Source organism: Mustela lutreola, chromosome 15, assembly GCF_030435805.1.
Source record: "Mustela lutreola isolate mMusLut2 chromosome 15, mMusLut2.pri, whole genome shotgun sequence".
Taxonomy (NCBI): Eukaryota; Metazoa; Chordata; class Mammalia; order Carnivora; family Mustelidae; genus Mustela; species Mustela lutreola.
In genome coordinates this window covers 974457-989453 of record NC_081304.1, presented here as the reverse complement: position 1 = coordinate 989453, position 14997 = coordinate 974457, and the positions used below count along the sequence as shown (strand labels likewise).

Sequence of the window (14997 nt, the reverse complement as noted above, 5' to 3'; positions counted from 1 at the left end):
TGGCTGTTGTCCTCCCCAGGGGACTTCTGCCCCTCTGTGTGTCCTGGCTGCAGACACCGGGTGGGTGTCCGAGCTAAAGCGAGGTGGGTGCTGTGGGGCGGAGAGGCCCCCGCACTTCAGGGGCCGCCGTATCCCGCGGACCGAGCTCCTGACTGGTCTCCACCTGTAGGCCCTGCCCACAGTGACATTCCTGGCCCAGTGGCGGCCACATGGCCTTGTATCCCGTGGCAGAAACGTCATACTGTGCGTGCGGGCTCATCTCATGGGCCCTGCTGTGGCCCTCGGCAGGCCACGCACACGCGCGGTCGGGCTGGCCTGCCTCTTAGGCAGTCTTCCCTTCCAGCCACGTGGACAGAGGCAGCCCAGGAGGCTTTGAAGCAACTTGACTGGGTGACAGCCACAGAGAGGCGTGCCCAAGGATATGCATCGATGGTTTATCCATAGCTCAGGGAGGCGGCTTCTGAGGGCGTCAGATGGCTACATGGACACACGGGAGCTCTGAGAGCGGGGCGTCGGGCCCCGGCTGCTTCGTGGCCCCTGCCTTGTCTCACACTTGTGGGTGTAGGGGGAAGCCACCTGCGCCCCTGGGTCCCCTCGGCGACCCCCCCATCTCCTGTGTCCAGGCGATCAGCAGTAGGAGGTCACCAGGAGGAGTGGGGCATTTGCCAGGACCTGATTCAGTCTTGGGGGCGGGAGAAGGGCTTCTCCAGCATCAGCATCTCCTTCCCTGTCTGAAGCCAGAGGCCGCAGAAATGGGGCGTGGGGTCTCGCCTCAGCTCAGCAGGCTGCAGTGAGGGTGGCGGCCCCTAGAAGTCCAGGAGCTGTGGGGAGAGCAGAACCCATGAGCCTCCAGCCCTGCTCCCAGGAGGGCGGGACACAGGGACACTGGGGCACCTACCAGCTGAGGCAGCACCTTCTCCAGCTGGTCCACGTCCACGAGAGTGAGGTCTTCTGCCTGGGCCTGCCGGGCGCTGCGGACAGCCGCTTCTGCCACCACGTGGGAGGGTGGTGAGGGGGGCAGGTGGGCGGGGCCGGAACCCGAGCTAAGCCTTCCCCCGGCTGGGAGGATGGGTCAGAGGGGAGTGGGGACCCCCCCCAAGAAAACACAAGGGGGCAGTGTCGGGGCCCGTCTTCTGGGGGCCCCAGCTTACCCACGACGAAGATCTTCAGCAGCTCTGCCATGAGCCACAGCGCGTCCCCGCCCACTGCGAGGAGGAGGGAGTGAGTTGTGGGACCAGCGGCCTGCCCTCCCTGCTTTCCTCACTCCTGACTTGTCCCCGCCTCACGCAGGTGGCCCTCTGCCCTCCCCGAGGCCTCGGCACGCCCCAGAGCTGCAGTGCAGGGTCACGGGTGCCTGGCAGCTCCCTGGTGTGGCCCCGCCCGCCAGTTGGTGTCACGAACCTTTGGTCTTGCCGTCCGTGAAGTGCGCGCGCAGCAGCTCGCTCACCAGGTCCTGGGGGGTGGGGGCGAGGGGGGGCAGTGGGGTCAGCGGCCCATCACCTCCCCAACCTGCCACAGACCCCCATGGGCACTGAGTTCTGGATCCTGGAGAGGCCGTCTCCTGGGGCAGGGGACTGGGCAGTGAGGATCCCCCGATGCCTCCAGGAGCATCACAAGTCAGACACAGGTGGGGAACAAGCGGGGGCAGCCCGGGTGCCCACCCACTGCTCTCTGGGTCCCGTCCTTGTAGGATCCCAGGTGGTCTTGCTCTCCCGCCCCTGGGGCTGAGGTGCTCTCCCCGAGTGGGCCCTTTGGCAGGTGTGTCCACACCGCCAGCACAACCAGGCTGGTGACAGACTCTGCTCTAGGCACAGGTCAGCTACCTTTGAGGTCCCTCCCTGGAGTCTCCCCCAAGCGGGCCTGGGATGGCCGCTGTGGGGAGCTCAGAGCTGAGCAGAGGCTGGGCTGCTCCGGTGATAGACCTATCACGCTCAGGGTGAATGTGGGAAGACGGAGGGCAGAGCCGGAGCCGACTCCTCCAGGTGGGGGGCTGGAGCCTCTAGAGGACAGCACCACTCTGTAGAGCTGGGGGGTGTGGCCGGAAGAGACTCTGGGGGCCAGGAGCTCCGCTCGGAACATGCTGCGTGAAGGACACGCATGACACCCCCAAGCAGAGCGGCTGCGCAGGTGGCTGGAGCAGAGGAGAACCTTCCAGAAGATCGAAGGATGGTGAGGACTTGGGGGTGGACCAAGGGACATTACAGAGAGCAGGGTCCAGCCAAAAGAGGCCCTGAATGAGGAGCCAGCAACCCCAGGGGGGAGGCAGGAGGAGCCCAGAAGTGACGTGTGGGGAAGGTGAGCTGGGGACTGGCCACGCTCCGGCTGTAGCCATGGGAGGCTTGGCTGCCTCACCCAGTGCAGCTCCCAGAGCGGAGCAGAGGGGCAGGGCAGGGAGAGGAGGCCACGGGGCCCAGGCTCAGGAGGGTAAGAACTTGCCACAGGGTCAGGCGGAGGCAGCCTCGCTCTCCCAGCAGAGACGGTGAGAGCCTGGTGCCACCTGCTGGTCCTGCCGCTGCCCACCGAGGAGGTGCTGGGGAAGGCCCCTGAGGCTCTGCACCCCCCTGCCTCTGCACCCCGGGGAGGATAACCCTCAGGGCCGTGGCAGCCCAGCACCCGCTGTGTGTGGTGGTTCCTGAAACAGGCCAGTGAGTCCAGGCTGAGGAGGGCAGGACAGGCCCTGGGACGCAGTCAGCCTCTCCCCGCTGTCTGCAGGCCCTTGGGCTCCTCTCTGACCCCCCGCCCTCACCTGGGACAGCTCTGCTCAAGGGTAACAATCATCAATCACCCCAGTTCTGGCCAGAGCCCTTGGGGTGGGGACTCAGGGCTCTCCAGGTCTGCCGGTGCTCCCCTCTCCAGCAGTTACAACGGGGGGAGGGGGATTTGTGCGACCACCTTCCTGCCAGGCCACCCTGGCCTCAGTGCCTTTGCCTTTTCAGTCACTGACCGGTGGCGGCCAAGTCGCCCTCCCGGGGGCCAAAGCAGAGAGGCCTGAAGCACAAGGCGAGACGCAGAGCCCCCGCCTCTCCCTAAGGCAGGGGCTCCCGGGCAGGGCGAATGGTGAGGCTCCGGAGCAGAACGGCTTGAGTCTGACCCAGCCCTGCCTCAGTTTCCCCACTAGGAGCAGCGTACTTGCATCCACGTCCGAACCGGGTGACCGTGTGTCCGGGAGGGCCCGTGCGGATCCCCCGGCCCCCCAGGAAGGGACACAGAGCGGCCAGTTTCCGCCCCGCCCGGGCGGGACGCGGAGCCCAGGGCCCCGCGGGAGGCCGCAGGCCAAAGGGAAGCCGGAGAACGTGCGGGCGGCGCGGCCACCAGCCAGCCGCCTGCAGCCACTCGCGCCGCGCCAACGGCCAGTCCCGGGGGCCGCCCCCCGCCGCAAGCCCGGCCGCCGGCTCGGCCTCGGGGGGCTCGGGCGCAGGACCCCGCCTGCGGAGGGCCGAGGGCGCGACTCCGGGAACGGGAGTCCTGCGTGGGGCCGGGTCGCGGCGCCCCCCGCCCCGCCCGCCGCCGCCCCGCCGCCGCCCGCCGCCCTCTCACCCTCCGGAAGCCGCCGCCAGCTCCTTCCATGACAGTCGCCCCGGCGCGCCCTCCACAAACCCGGGGGCCCCCCAGCCAGTCCGCCCTCCGCGCGCCCTCCGCAGCCCCGCCCCCGTTCCTCCAGCCAATCTGCCCGGAGCGCGCCTTCCGCGGCCCCGCCTCCAGGCCCCGCCCCCGCGGGGCCCCGCAGCGCGAGCCCGCCCCCTCGCCCCTATTGGTCCGCAGCGAGAAACGCGCGCCTTCCCCCTCCCGTCCGCCGCCCCACGCAAAGCCTCCTGGGAGTTGCAGTTTGCGCCCGCCCTTCCCGGCGCGCCTCGCTCTTCCTGGATACTGAGGCTTTGCGGCGGCCGCGCGGACCCGCGGCGGGAGCGCAGGGTCCGAGGCGCGTGGGCTGGGTTCCTGGGTCCCGCCCCGCCGCGGGAGAGCCAGGCTGCGAGGGGCCCTCATCCCCGCCCCTGGCGGATGCCCCGCTCCCGGGTTCCCTGCGGGAGCGGCCGGCTGCCCACCACCGCCCCCCGCCGTCATGGGGTCTCCCTCCCGGAGAGCCAGTTCGGTTTGTCCCTCGATGCGCGGCTGCTGAGGACCTCGGGGCCCTCGTGCTCCACCCTGAGCTGCCTGGCGCCGTAGGCCCCCACGGGAGGGGCCCTGAGGGAGGGGGCCTGGCCGCGCCCGCGGGCCCGCGGCGAGGGGCGTCCCTGCGAGCGTGCCATGGAGGAGTTCCGGCACTGCTACAGCCGGCTGTGCCGGGAGAGCGGGGCCGAGCCCCAGGAGACTGTCCTGCAGAAACTGCAGGAGCTGCCGCGGGGCCGGCTGGACCTGGCCACCCAGAGCCTGACGGTGGACACCTGCCGGGCCTTGGGCAAGCTGCTGCAGAAGGAGGCTCTGCTGACCGAGCTCATCCTGAGCGACTGCATGCTGAGCGAGGAAGGTGGGCAGCCCAGCCCGGGCGGGGGCAGGCGGCCCTGGGGACCGAGAGCCGCGGCTGGCCGGTGGCAGCCTGGCACCTGGCCTTGCCCTGGTGTGCGCGTGGCCCTCGCTCCTCGGCAGCCTCTGGCAGAGAGCTCTTCCTTCGCCGCAGACCTTGCCTTTGTGAGGTTTCTGTTCTGCACTGTATGTACTTAAAGCCAGCAGCGGCGCCCCTGGCAGCAGGGGACAGTTTCTCTTTGTAACAGAGAAACCTTACCTACCCCTGACTTAGCCGAGGCCCCGTGTGCTGGGGAGCGTGCGGCCGGTGACCTGGCTCTGAGCCTAGCACAGACAGCAGGCGTTTCAAAGCTGGCAGTGAGCAGGGCAACCCATTCCTGGCATGAGTCCTGACCACTGGGGGCCACTGGGACAGTCCTCTCTCTCCTATGTCTGGGTTGCTGCTCCAAGCTGGAGCCCACAGGGAGGAGCTCAGGGACACAGAATGACAGCCCTACCGCCTTACAGGGGCCACACTGCTGCTCCAGGGGCTGTGTGCCAACACCATTGTGCGGTTTCTAGATCTAAAGGTGAGCAGGTCTGCGCTCGGGGGCGCACTGCTTGAGACCGGGGGTGGGGGTGCAGTGGGTGGGGGTAGATTTGGGTGTCCCGGCAGCCTGAAAATCTGGATGGTGGCCAGAGACAGTGTCTCTAAGTACTCTTGGCACGCAGGGCTCCACACGGATTTCTGATGGTCTTGATGGGGTGGGTGGTGATTGGGTCAGGAGTGTGAGTTCCAGACTGTTCACGTGAACAGACAATGAACCTGCACCAGGAGGCCCCCTGCGGCCTGAAAGGAGTTGCACCTGGTGCCGGGGGCAGTCCCCCTGGCCTCATCCGCTGCCTGACCAGGGCCCTGTGGGGGGTGGACATGGCATTTAGAGCCCAGCCTGTGAAGACACGGAACTAACCATCCTGCCTCTTCCTGCCCCAGGGCAATAACCTCCAAGCTGCGGGCACTGAGGCTCTGGGACTACTTCTCCGACAGAACAAGTCCATTCAGAGGTAAAGTGTGGTCCCGGCCTTGCCCGCTCCGCCCGCCCCCAGCACCACCCACCCCCATGAGTGGTTCAGGGTCAGCTCAGGGCACATTCTACAGCCTGAGAGCGTCATCTCCAGGCTGGTCGTCTGTGTCTCCCGTACAGCAGTAGGGAGTTGGCAAGTATCAGTTACTCACATGGCTTCAGCCTTTCTGCCTGAGACCCCGAAGCCTGCACCTCCCCTCTGGTCCCTGTGACCACAGGGTGCTCCTTGGGGCCACACAACTCATGGCCACCTTTCCTGCAGCCTCACCCTCGAGTGGAACAACCTGGGCACGTGGGAAGATGCCTTTGCCGCCTTCTCCAGGGCCCTGGCAGGCAATGGCACTCTCAGGCAGCTCGACCTCCGTAACAACCAGATCAGCCACAAGGGCGCGGAGGAGCTGGCCTTGGCCCTGACCTGTAACGCCAGCCTCCAGCAGCTGGGTGAGGCCACCCTGCACTGGCCTTTTCTGCCAGGCCTGCGGTCTGGGGCCCAAGCCTCTGCTCCCTCAGCTTTCCTGCTGCCGCTTTCCCTTGCTGCTGCTTTTGTCCTCTGGAAGCAAAGGGGCAGGAAGGTGTCGTGGGGAGGTTCCCGGTGAGCAGGGCTCCTGCAGGGAGGACCCTCCCCCAAAGAAAGCATCCCGGGCTGGGCCCGGCTCTGTCCAGGGGCGCTCCGTCTGGTGACAGCAGGTTTCCTTCCAGACCTGCGCTGGAATAACATCGGCCTCCTGGGGGGCCGGGCCCTGGTGAACTCTCTGCCCCGCAACAGAGCCCTGTGGAGACTGGAGCTGGCTGGGAACAACATCCCAGGCGACGTCCTCAGAGCCGTGGGTACGCGCAGGGCCACCAGCCACTGCGGGAGGGGCGGCTCGGGGCTCAGGACAGGGATGTGTGCAGGCATCGTGAGGCAGCCTCAGTCAGACACGGGAAGAAGAGGGAGGAGGGGCCGGGGGTGTGTGGCGTGGCGAGCCGGCGGAGCTGCCCTGCCCTGCTCTGAGCTCTCCTCAGTGTGTGCACCCCTCCTCAGCCCCGCCAGGGGCCCCTGGCACAGACGAAGAAGCAGAGGCACCTTGGCTTATGGCCTTGCCCCGAGGGCCATGCCCATGCCTTGGTGGCCCAGCCACAGCTGGAAGGGGGCTTCTTGGCATCTGCCCCCACGCCCCAGAGTTCATGGCTGTGCGTGGGAGCTGTGTGGGTGTGGGGCCGCCCTGGCTCCATGGTCCCTTCCCCTCAGTGACCCCGACAACTCAGCCCCAAGCCCAATAGAACACTGTGTCGCTCTGCGTGGTTACTGTCCTGCTGGTAGTGCCAGCCACCCCGGGGCCTGAGCTCAGACTGGAATCCTAACCCTAAGCCTAACCCTGCTGGACTGGCCCGGCCTGTGTCATCCCTAGCTCCTGCTAGTGCCCTAGCTTTTCACGGGCTCCTCTCCAAATGCTGCCTGAACCCCTCCAGAACACGGGAATTGGGCACGACATGCACTTCTTAGAGGTCGAACAGTGGACTCTGACCTTCGGGCTGGAGCCCAAATGCCCCAGGAAAATCCCCGTGTCTGGCAGCTGAGCAGTCTCCCCGCCTCTCCCCATGTGCATGCCCCCTGCACAGGTGCCTCCGCGGCTCCCGGGCCCACCGTTAGCCCCGTTCCTACCCCCTACTGAAGCCCTCCCCTCCTAGCGCAGTCTGACTCGCGGGGTGAGACCACAGACGGGGTTCTCCGACGACTGGCTTCCAGGCCCAGGGCTGGGCTAACTGTTGGCCGCCCCGAGGCCTAAGCAGCCCCCTCGGTGGATCCCTGGGCTCTTTCCCATAGAGCAAGCCATGGACCGCAACCGGGAGCGGCAGACCACTTCCCGAGAGAACCAGGCCCGCGCCCATGTGCTCAGCAAGGAGGTACAGCACCTCCAGGAAGAGAAGTCCAGGCAGGTGAGGACAGCACTGCTCCTGACCGCAGAGCCTCTCCAGCTGCGTGGATGCAGGGCCCGCCTTGGTTCCCGGCCGTGGCCATCTTCCTCTGCGCCCGAGGGCTTCTCTGAGTGGCCAGCACTCAGGCCTGAGAGGCAGTCTTTAGGTCTGACTTCTGGCCGCGTGGGTGGGCAGGTGGGCCTCCCTGTGTGGGAGCCCTATCCCCCTCCCAGACAAAGCGAATGCTTTTCTGTTCTGCTGCTTTTTGCGGGTGTCTGCTCTCCGTCCTGCTTGACCGGGGTGATAAGCAGGTTCCAGGCCCTGACAGGGCTCTGGCTGGCTCTGTCCCCAGTTTCTGGACTTGATGGAGACGATCGATAAGCAGAGAAAAGAGATGGCCAGGAGCAGCAGGTGGGTACAGCCCCAGGGTCACAGAGCTCCAGCTCAGGGAGGGCAGGGTGCCTGAGGTTTCAGCCCTGACTCTGGCCTCGCGGGGTGACCGACCCCGAGCTTCTTCACCTGCCGAGCGACGAGAGAGTAGCATGTGCTTGCCCAGCACCCTGGCTGGAAGGTTGCAGCCGGCACTGAGAACCTCCCTGGCTGCACCTGGAGCGCTGTGGAAGCAGGAGAAGCAGCGGCTGGTACCCGAGCCCGGGGTGGGGTGCTGGCAGCACTCTGAGGTGGGGGTTCTCGGGCCTTCCTTTCTGCTTACAGGGCGTCCGCCGCATGTGTGGAGCAGCTTCAGGAAGCCCTGAATGAGAGACATTCTGTCATCAATGCCCTCAAGGCCAAGTAAGTGGGGCCGAGGGCAGAGGAGTGGGGGAGGGGTGGCTCTGGAACATTTTAGAGACCTGTCCGTGGGCAGAAGAGTGATACACACAGGAGCCCTAGACACCAGTGTACAAAGTTGAGGTGGGAGACCACTTGGTTAGTAATCCCGGAAGGCTTCTTGAAGGAGGCGCGCTCTAGCTGAGTTGACTAGTGGTTGGCAAGAATGAGAACAGTGGCGCCTTTGCAAGGCTCCAGGTGCAGCTGGGCGGGGGCTGGCTTTTCCCTCCCTGCAGGCTGCAGATGGCGGAGGCCGCCCGGGCTCTGTCCGAGCAGAAGGCCCAGAGCCTGGGGGAGCTCTTGGCTGCCGCAGAGCAGGAGCAGCAGAGCCTGGCGCAGAAGCAGGCGAAGGAGCACAGGCTAGAGCAGCAGGTGAGCAGGGAGGGGTGGGCCGGCACAGGGTGGGCGACTGGGCAGGCGGTGCCGGCCGGGGTGACCGGTGGTGACCGGTGCCCTGTCACCCGCAGGAGGCGGCAGAGCGGGAGTCTAAGCTCCTCAGAGACTTATCCGCTGCCAACGAGAAGAACCTGCTTCTGCGAAACCAGGTATGGGGGGGTGGGGCCAGGCCTCCTGGGAGGCGGGGGCAGGGGCCTCCGGGCAGGGGCTGGGGCCGCTGCTGCCCGTCCATGGTGCCGGCTCCCCAGGTGGACGAGCTGGAGCGGAAGGTGAGGTCTCGGCAGGAGCAGCTGTTCCTGGCCCGGCAGGAGCTGAGCAGCAAGACGGCGGAGCTGAAGATGCGGGCCAGCCAGGCCGAGGGTGGGCACCCGCCCACAGCTGAGGGCCCAGAGAGGGGAGGACAGCGCGAGGGCCCCTGGGGAGTCCCACCCATGCTCTCCCCCCTGGGCTTTCAGAGCGTCTGGAACTGGAGAAGAAACGGTCCCGACAGAGCTTGGAAGACTTGGAGCAGCTGCGGGCCAAGGAGGTGCTTGTTAATGACACCACCGGTCCCTGCTGTCCGTCCAGGGTGTCATGGTGTCCCCTTGTCCCCTGTGCACACCCCTGGCTGTGCTCCCCTGACAGCCTTGGGATGCTGGCTGGTAGTTCTTTGCCAGCCCCAGCAGATGACAGACCCAGAAACTCCCGACCAGCTTCTAGAAAGCACGCTAACGCCGGCTGCCACCTGGTGTGGCACTGGGATGTGTCCTCCGTCCTTGTTTCTTACAAAGCGATAAGGAGCAGCCCCTCCGGGAAGAAAGTGTCCCCAGGACCCACCTGCCACGGGGTGGGGGTTCCATGAGGGGACGTTAGCCGGGGAGCTAGTCTTTCAGCCCTGCTCTGCCCCCTCACCTGGGCAGGTGGAACACATGACTCGTCACCTGGAAGAGAGTGAGAGGACCATGCAGGAAAGGGTACAGCGGCTGGAGGCCTCGCGCCTATCCCTGGAGGAGGTGAGCATGTGCTGGCTGGGTGCCAGGCCCGGCCCTTCCCTGGGGCACCCCTTCTGTGGTCTCAGAACCCCATTAGGACCACCCACCAAGAGCCCTGAGGCCAGAGGGACTTAGTGCAGTGGGGCGTGGGATCCCTCAGCCATAGCAACCCTGCCTAGTGAGCGAGGCTCTCGGGAGGCTGGAGCAGGGGTACCCCCGGTACTCCCAGACGAGTCCCTGGCCAGGGCAGGACAGGCCCAGTGGGTCACTGTGCGTGGTGCAGGAGCTGAGCCGGGTGAAGGCGGCGGCTCTCAGCGAGCGCGGCCAGGCTGAGGAGGAGCTCATCAAGGCCAAGAACCAAGTCCGTCTGGAGGAGGTGAGCCCACGGCCGGGCAAGCCGGGAGCCTGCTGCTTGCGGTGCCTGCCTGGGAGCGAGGCCTGAGGGGCTGAAGTGCACAGGCCAGACCCAGATTTGTGGCTCAGTAGTGGGAGGTGAGGGACAAGAGCCCCAAGGGTACAGGGTCAGACAGGAGTCTGAGCAGGTCGGGTCTAGGATCACATCCAAGCCCCCTACAAAGAGCCACTGACGACCAGCCCTGGGATGGGGGAAGGGCTTTGCATGGCCAAAGCCAGGACCCAGAGGGCAGAATGGTCAGCCTAGGAGAGGGGGACTCCTGGAGCCTCGTTCAAGTGGAGCCTGTTCGGAGTACGCATTCCGTGTCGCACATGAAAGCTCCCTCTGGCTGAGCAGGGGGATCCCTCCCACCCCTGTGAGCCCAGGGCCACACGCAGGGAAGCAGCAGGCAGGCCTTGGGCCCGCCCCATGTTGCTCACCAGCCCCCCTCCCCGCCAACAGCAGCAGCGCCTGGCTCAACTGGAGGAGAAGCTGCGGCTGCTGGCGCAGGCTCGGGACGAGGCTCAGAGCGCCTGCCTGCAGCAGAGGCAGACAGTGGCCGATGCCCAGGCCCGGGCCAGCCAGCTGGGCCTGCAGGTGGAAGGCCTGAGGCGGCGCCTGGAGGAGCTACAGCAGGTACGCGGGACCTGGAGGGACGCACCCCCTGGCTTCCAGCCCCCTCTCACCCCCGTGTCTGGCAGGAACTGAGCAACAAGGACCAAGAGAAGGTGGCGGAGGTGAGCAGGGTCCGGGTGGAGCTGCAGGAGCAGAACGGCCGCCTGCAGGCCGAGCTGGCAGCCCAGGAGGCGCTGAGAGAGAAGGTGGCGGCCCTGGAGCGCCGGCTGAAAGGTGAGCTGAGCTTGGTGGGACCCGTTCTCCCTGGGTGACCCAACGGGCGGCCAGGCTGCAGCGCTGGGCAGTGCCCATGTCACTGGGCAGTGTCCGCATCATCCAGCGCCCCCCACCCCCAAGGCTGCTCTGCCCACCTCCGGATGGCCTGGGGTCCAGGGTGGGCCCTGAGCCGGCACCGCCCCCACCGGTTTCCTGTCCCGCAGTGACCGCAAGCGACCACCGGGAGGCGCTTCTGGACAGGGAGAGCGAGAACGCCTCTCTCCGGGAGAAACTTCGGCTCAAGGAGGCAGAGATCGCTCGGATCCGGGAGGAAGAGGTCCAGAGGGCCAGCTTCCTGCAAAACGCTGTCCTGGCTTACGTGCAGGGGTCTCCTCTGAGGGCTATGAGCCCCCCGAAGTGAAGGGAGGCAGGAGCCTGGGGGGAGGCAGGAGGGCAGCACCTCCCAGAGGTCTGTGGGTCCCATCCGTGCCCGTCACTTTCTTAAAACAGCCTGGCAGGGAGTCTGCCGCTGGGATCCGGGGCTCGTGGGATCAGTGAGTAGGGACCGCTGCTGCTCACCACCGGGGAGCCCGGCTCAGCGAGCCCAGGGCCACCGGCCTCGATGTCTAGAGTGGGCACCCCTCCGGGCCCTCCCAGGGTCCTTCCTTCCTCCGGTCCCGGGAACATGAAGCACGCAGGGGGAAGAAAACAAGGAAGAGTCGTCCCTGCTCCGGGGCAGCCCCTTCTCGCTGGCGGGGCGGCCCGTGAAACGTGCCCACACAGGCCCCTTTTACAACTGACCGTGCGCAGCGGCTGCCCCGTCCGCTGGGTCTCTTGAAATACAGAACTTTTGCAACTTGTGATACGTTCTGGGTTGGTACTTTTTCCCACGTTTGTGCGCCGATGCCCCAGGCACCCTCTGCTCCAGCCCTGGAAAGCAGACCCTCGGGGTGCATCTGGGTGGCCTTTCCCTCCTGCCCACGGAGGCGGGGGGCGGTGGAAGGACAAGGCAGCGCTGGCACCTGCAGTCTCCTGGCCAGAGCGCGGGTGGGTCTCAGCCCCTCCGGCAGAGCCAGCCCTGGGCATGCCCTCCCCGGCAGGAGCCACAGCACACGGACCGCCCCAGCTCAGCCTGGTGGGGGCGGGAGGGCCCTGCCCGCGCTGCCCCCTCCCCCCTCGGCGCGCGGCAGGGATCCCGGGACGCTGGGGAGCCCGTCCGGGCTTGGGGGACTGGCCGGGGGTCGCCGCGCCCCCACCCCTCGGCGGAGTTCTCCGGGAACCGCGAGGGCCGGGTTCGGGGCGGGCGCGCGCCCCCCGCGCCCCCCGCCGGCCGCGCTCGGCTGTCTCCGCGCCCGGCGCTCGGCGGCGCTCGGCTGTCTCCGGCCGCTCGGCTCGGCGCTCGGCTCGGGTCCGCGGCCGCTGCGGCGCGGGGCATTTCTCCGCAGCTCGGCTCGCGGCCGCGCCCGCCCGGCCCGCGCCCATGCAGGCCATCAAGTGCGTGGTGGTCGGCGACGGGTGAGTGCGCGGCGCGGAGGCCGCGGGCCGGGCGGGGGCGGCCCCGGGGACCCGGCCCGGGCTCAGCGCACGGCTCCGGGGCGGGTACCGGGGCGGGTACCGGCTCGGGCCCGGGCGGGGCGGCCCTCACCAACCCCCTCCCGCCGACGCCCTTACCGCGCGCGCCCCGGGGCCGGGCCGGAGCGGGAGGGCGCGCCGGGGCGGGGTCCCGACTGGCCGCCGGGCGCGGGCCTGCACCCCCCGGCCCACCTGATGCTGCCGCGGGGCCGCCGCCCGGCCTCCGGGTGGGTGGGGCCGGGCCTCTCACCTGGACTGAGCCCCGCTCGGGTCCCACCCTCCCGGGGTGCCGGGGGCGCCTCCGGGCCGGCTCGCCCCGCCCTACCCGCTGGAGGTCTCCGCCTGCGGTTCGGGGGAGGGGGCGGCCGCTGCTGGGCAGAGGGCTGGAGGCTCGGCCGGAGCAACGTGGGCTCGCCCTGTGTCCGCAGCGCCGTGGGGAAGACCTGCCTGCTCATCAGCTACACGACCAACGCCTTCCCGGGAGAGTACATCCCCACCGTGTGAGCGCTCCGGGGGGCGGGTCTGCGGCCGGCCGGCGCCGGGCTCCCCTGGCGGGGCGGAGGCTGGGGGGGGGGTGTCTCGGCTTGTGGGCTGGGGCCAGGGTGCGGCCAAAGCTCGGGGTCGGGCAGCCTGCGAGCCCTGGACCTGGGCTGACCGTCGTGCTCTGCCCGGCAGTTTCGACAACTACTCCGCCAATGTGATGGTGGACGGGAAGCCGGTCAACCTGGGGCTATGGGACACTGCCGGGCAGGAGGACTACGACCGGCTGAGGCCACTGTCCTATCCCCAAACTGTAGGTGACAACAGGGCCAGCCGCAGTTGCTGGGTGGCTTGGGTGGGGCCCTGGAGGTCCTCCTGTGTGAGTGTGCAGGGCGCGGGAGGTCCTCCTGTGTGCGTGTGCAGGGGGCGGGAGGTCCTCCTGTGTGAGTGTGCAGGGGGCGGGAGGTCCTCCTGTGTGAGTGTGCAGGGGGCAGGGGCCGTTTGGAGGTCCGTGACCACTCCCACCGGCGCCCCCCTCTCCCTTTCTCCCAAGGATGTCTTTCTGATCTGTTTCTCTCTGGTGAGCCCCGCGTCCTTTGAGAATGTCCGAGCTAAGGTAGGGCATTGAGTCGGAGGGCATGTCTGTGGGAGAGGGGCTGGTCCCAAGGGCTTTCCCTGGCGGGGCGGGGCCTCTTGCCTGAAGACCTCAGGTCACTTGTCGTTTGGAGGCAGAGGAGATCCCTGTTTTGCTTGGGTCTGAAGGTGACCAGGGGGCATGACAGAGGGGCAGAGGCGGGGTAGGGGAGCTGATAGGCCCTTCAAACTTCCAGGTAGTGTTTTTGTCCTTGGTCATGTCCCCACCAAGCCCACGGCCGCTTCCTGAAGCAGGAAGGGTTCAGTGTGGGTCCAGGGACTGAGATGAAGGCACCCCTGGGAGCCATGGCCTCCTGCAGGCATGGCTGTGGGGAAGCTCTCGGATGTCAGGGTCAGAGCCTCCATCCCCACAGTGGTACCCAGAAGTGCGACACCACTGCCCCCACACGCCCATCCTCCTGGTGGGCACCAAGCTGGACCTCCGTGATGACAAGGACACCATCGAGCGTCTGCGGGACAAGAAGCTGGCACCGATCACCTATCCCCAGGGCCTGGCCATGGCCCGCGAGATCGGTGAGTGGGCACTCTGGGGCCCTCGGGTGGGGGCAGGAGAGAAGGGGCAGAGGCAGGCTCTGGAGGGCCCCCCACCCGCGCTGCCCCCCTCCCTTGCTGTGCTCCCCCCCGCCCCCTCGCACTGACTCCGCTCCTCAGCATCCCGCCACCCCCGCTGCCCTCAGGCTCTGTCAAGTACCTGGAGTGCTCAGCCCTCACTCAGCGGGGCCTGAAGACGGTGTTTGACGAGGCCATCCGGGCTGTGCTCTGCCCGCCGCCTGTGAAAAAGCCGGGGAAGAAGTGCACGGTCTTCTAGAGGGTCTTCTAGAGGCTGCTTCAGGAGGGGCAGCCCCGCCCGGCCCCGGTTTGCTGTCGTGTTGACCTGTCTGGTGTCCTTGAGTCTGCTGTGGGGGAGTGGCGTGGGTGGGGAGGGGGAAGAAGCATGGGGACGAGGCCACCGCTCCTGGGGACAGGGCTGGGGCAGTGGGGTCCTGTCTGCTCTGTCTCCTCTCTCTGGGGTTACAGCTCCAGCTGTACCTGGACCCCACGGGAGGCTGGAAGGGAGCAGGGTCTCCCTCAGGCTGCAGGGGCGGGTCCAGGGCAGCCCCAGGATGGGCTTCCTGATGGGGGGAGGTGGGGGGGTGGGGCCTGTTCATGCACCCCAGGATCGGGTGGCCCTTACTTCTTTTATACAATAAACGTTCTCCACCATCTCCCGTCTGTCTGGGTACCCTTCTGTCTGGCTTGGGGTGCTCTGCCCCTAACCTCTTCCATAGAGAGTGGAGGGGTGAACTTGACCCTACACGCTGGGCAACAGGAGAAAAAGACCTTGCTCCGCTGTGTCAGTCCCCAAACGATGGGACCTGGACCAAAGCAGGTGTAAGGGCACGTAGCCCCCTTGGGGTGAAGAAAGCCCCCGTTGTCCTGACGTGAGGCCTCCGAGAGGGGCGCACCC

At 67.4% G+C, this 14997-nt stretch overlaps 3 protein-coding genes across 8 annotated transcripts; 2 read left to right on the top strand and 1 right to left on the bottom strand.

Annotated features, from left to right (window-relative positions):
- Positions 1-415: 415 nt before the first annotated feature.
- CENPX (centromere protein X) lies at positions 416-3666 on the bottom strand. Of its 2 annotated transcripts, XM_059149863.1 has the most exons (5): positions 3538-3666; positions 1402-1453; positions 1152-1205; positions 899-987; positions 416-821 (listed from the first exon to the last, which is right to left on the bottom strand). In XM_059149863.1, exons 1-5 carry the CDS (start codon positions 3565-3567, stop codon positions 807-809), a joined length of 240 nt encoding a protein of 79 aa, XP_059005846.1. In that variant the 5' UTR covers positions 3568-3666; the 3' UTR covers positions 416-806. The 2 variants fall into 2 exon arrangements, with proteins under 2 accessions (XP_059005846.1, XP_059005845.1); XM_059149862.1 differs by having other exon boundaries at positions 899-1205.
- Positions 3667-3827: 161 nt separating this feature from the next.
- LRRC45 (leucine rich repeat containing 45) lies at positions 3828-11707 on the top strand. Of its 3 annotated transcripts, none has more exons than XM_059149848.1 (17): positions 3828-4465; positions 4969-5030; positions 5435-5505; positions 5788-5966; positions 6225-6353; positions 7333-7445; positions 7777-7835; positions 8139-8216; positions 8489-8624; positions 8720-8797; positions 8897-9008; positions 9104-9174; positions 9548-9640; positions 9903-9995; positions 10479-10649; positions 10715-10862; positions 11069-11707. In XM_059149848.1, exons 1-17 carry the CDS (start codon positions 4246-4248, stop codon positions 11263-11265), a joined length of 2010 nt encoding a protein of 669 aa, XP_059005831.1. In that variant the 5' UTR covers positions 3828-4245; the 3' UTR covers positions 11266-11707. The 3 variants fall into 3 exon arrangements, with proteins under 3 accessions (XP_059005831.1, XP_059005832.1, XP_059005830.1); XM_059149847.1 differs by having other exon boundaries at positions 3829-4465; positions 10476-10649; XM_059149849.1 differs by lacking the exon at positions 9903-9995 and having other exon boundaries at positions 10476-10649.
- A 497-nt stretch (positions 11708-12204) lies between these two features.
- On the top strand, positions 12205-14746 carry RAC3 (Rac family small GTPase 3). Of its 3 annotated transcripts, none has more exons than XM_059149855.1 (6): positions 12205-12359; positions 12845-12916; positions 13092-13265; positions 13362-13512; positions 13904-14063; positions 14228-14746. In XM_059149855.1, exons 1-6 carry the CDS (start codon positions 12325-12327, stop codon positions 14356-14358), a joined length of 723 nt encoding a protein of 240 aa, XP_059005838.1. In that variant the 5' UTR covers positions 12205-12324; the 3' UTR covers positions 14359-14746. The 3 variants fall into 3 exon arrangements, with proteins under 3 accessions (XP_059005838.1, XP_059005840.1, XP_059005839.1); XM_059149857.1 differs by having other exon boundaries at positions 13092-13209; positions 13450-13512; positions 13904-14067; positions 14228-14745; XM_059149856.1 differs by having other exon boundaries at positions 12206-12359; positions 13092-13209; positions 13450-13512; positions 14228-14735.
- The last annotated feature ends 251 nt before the right edge of the window (positions 14747-14997 follow it).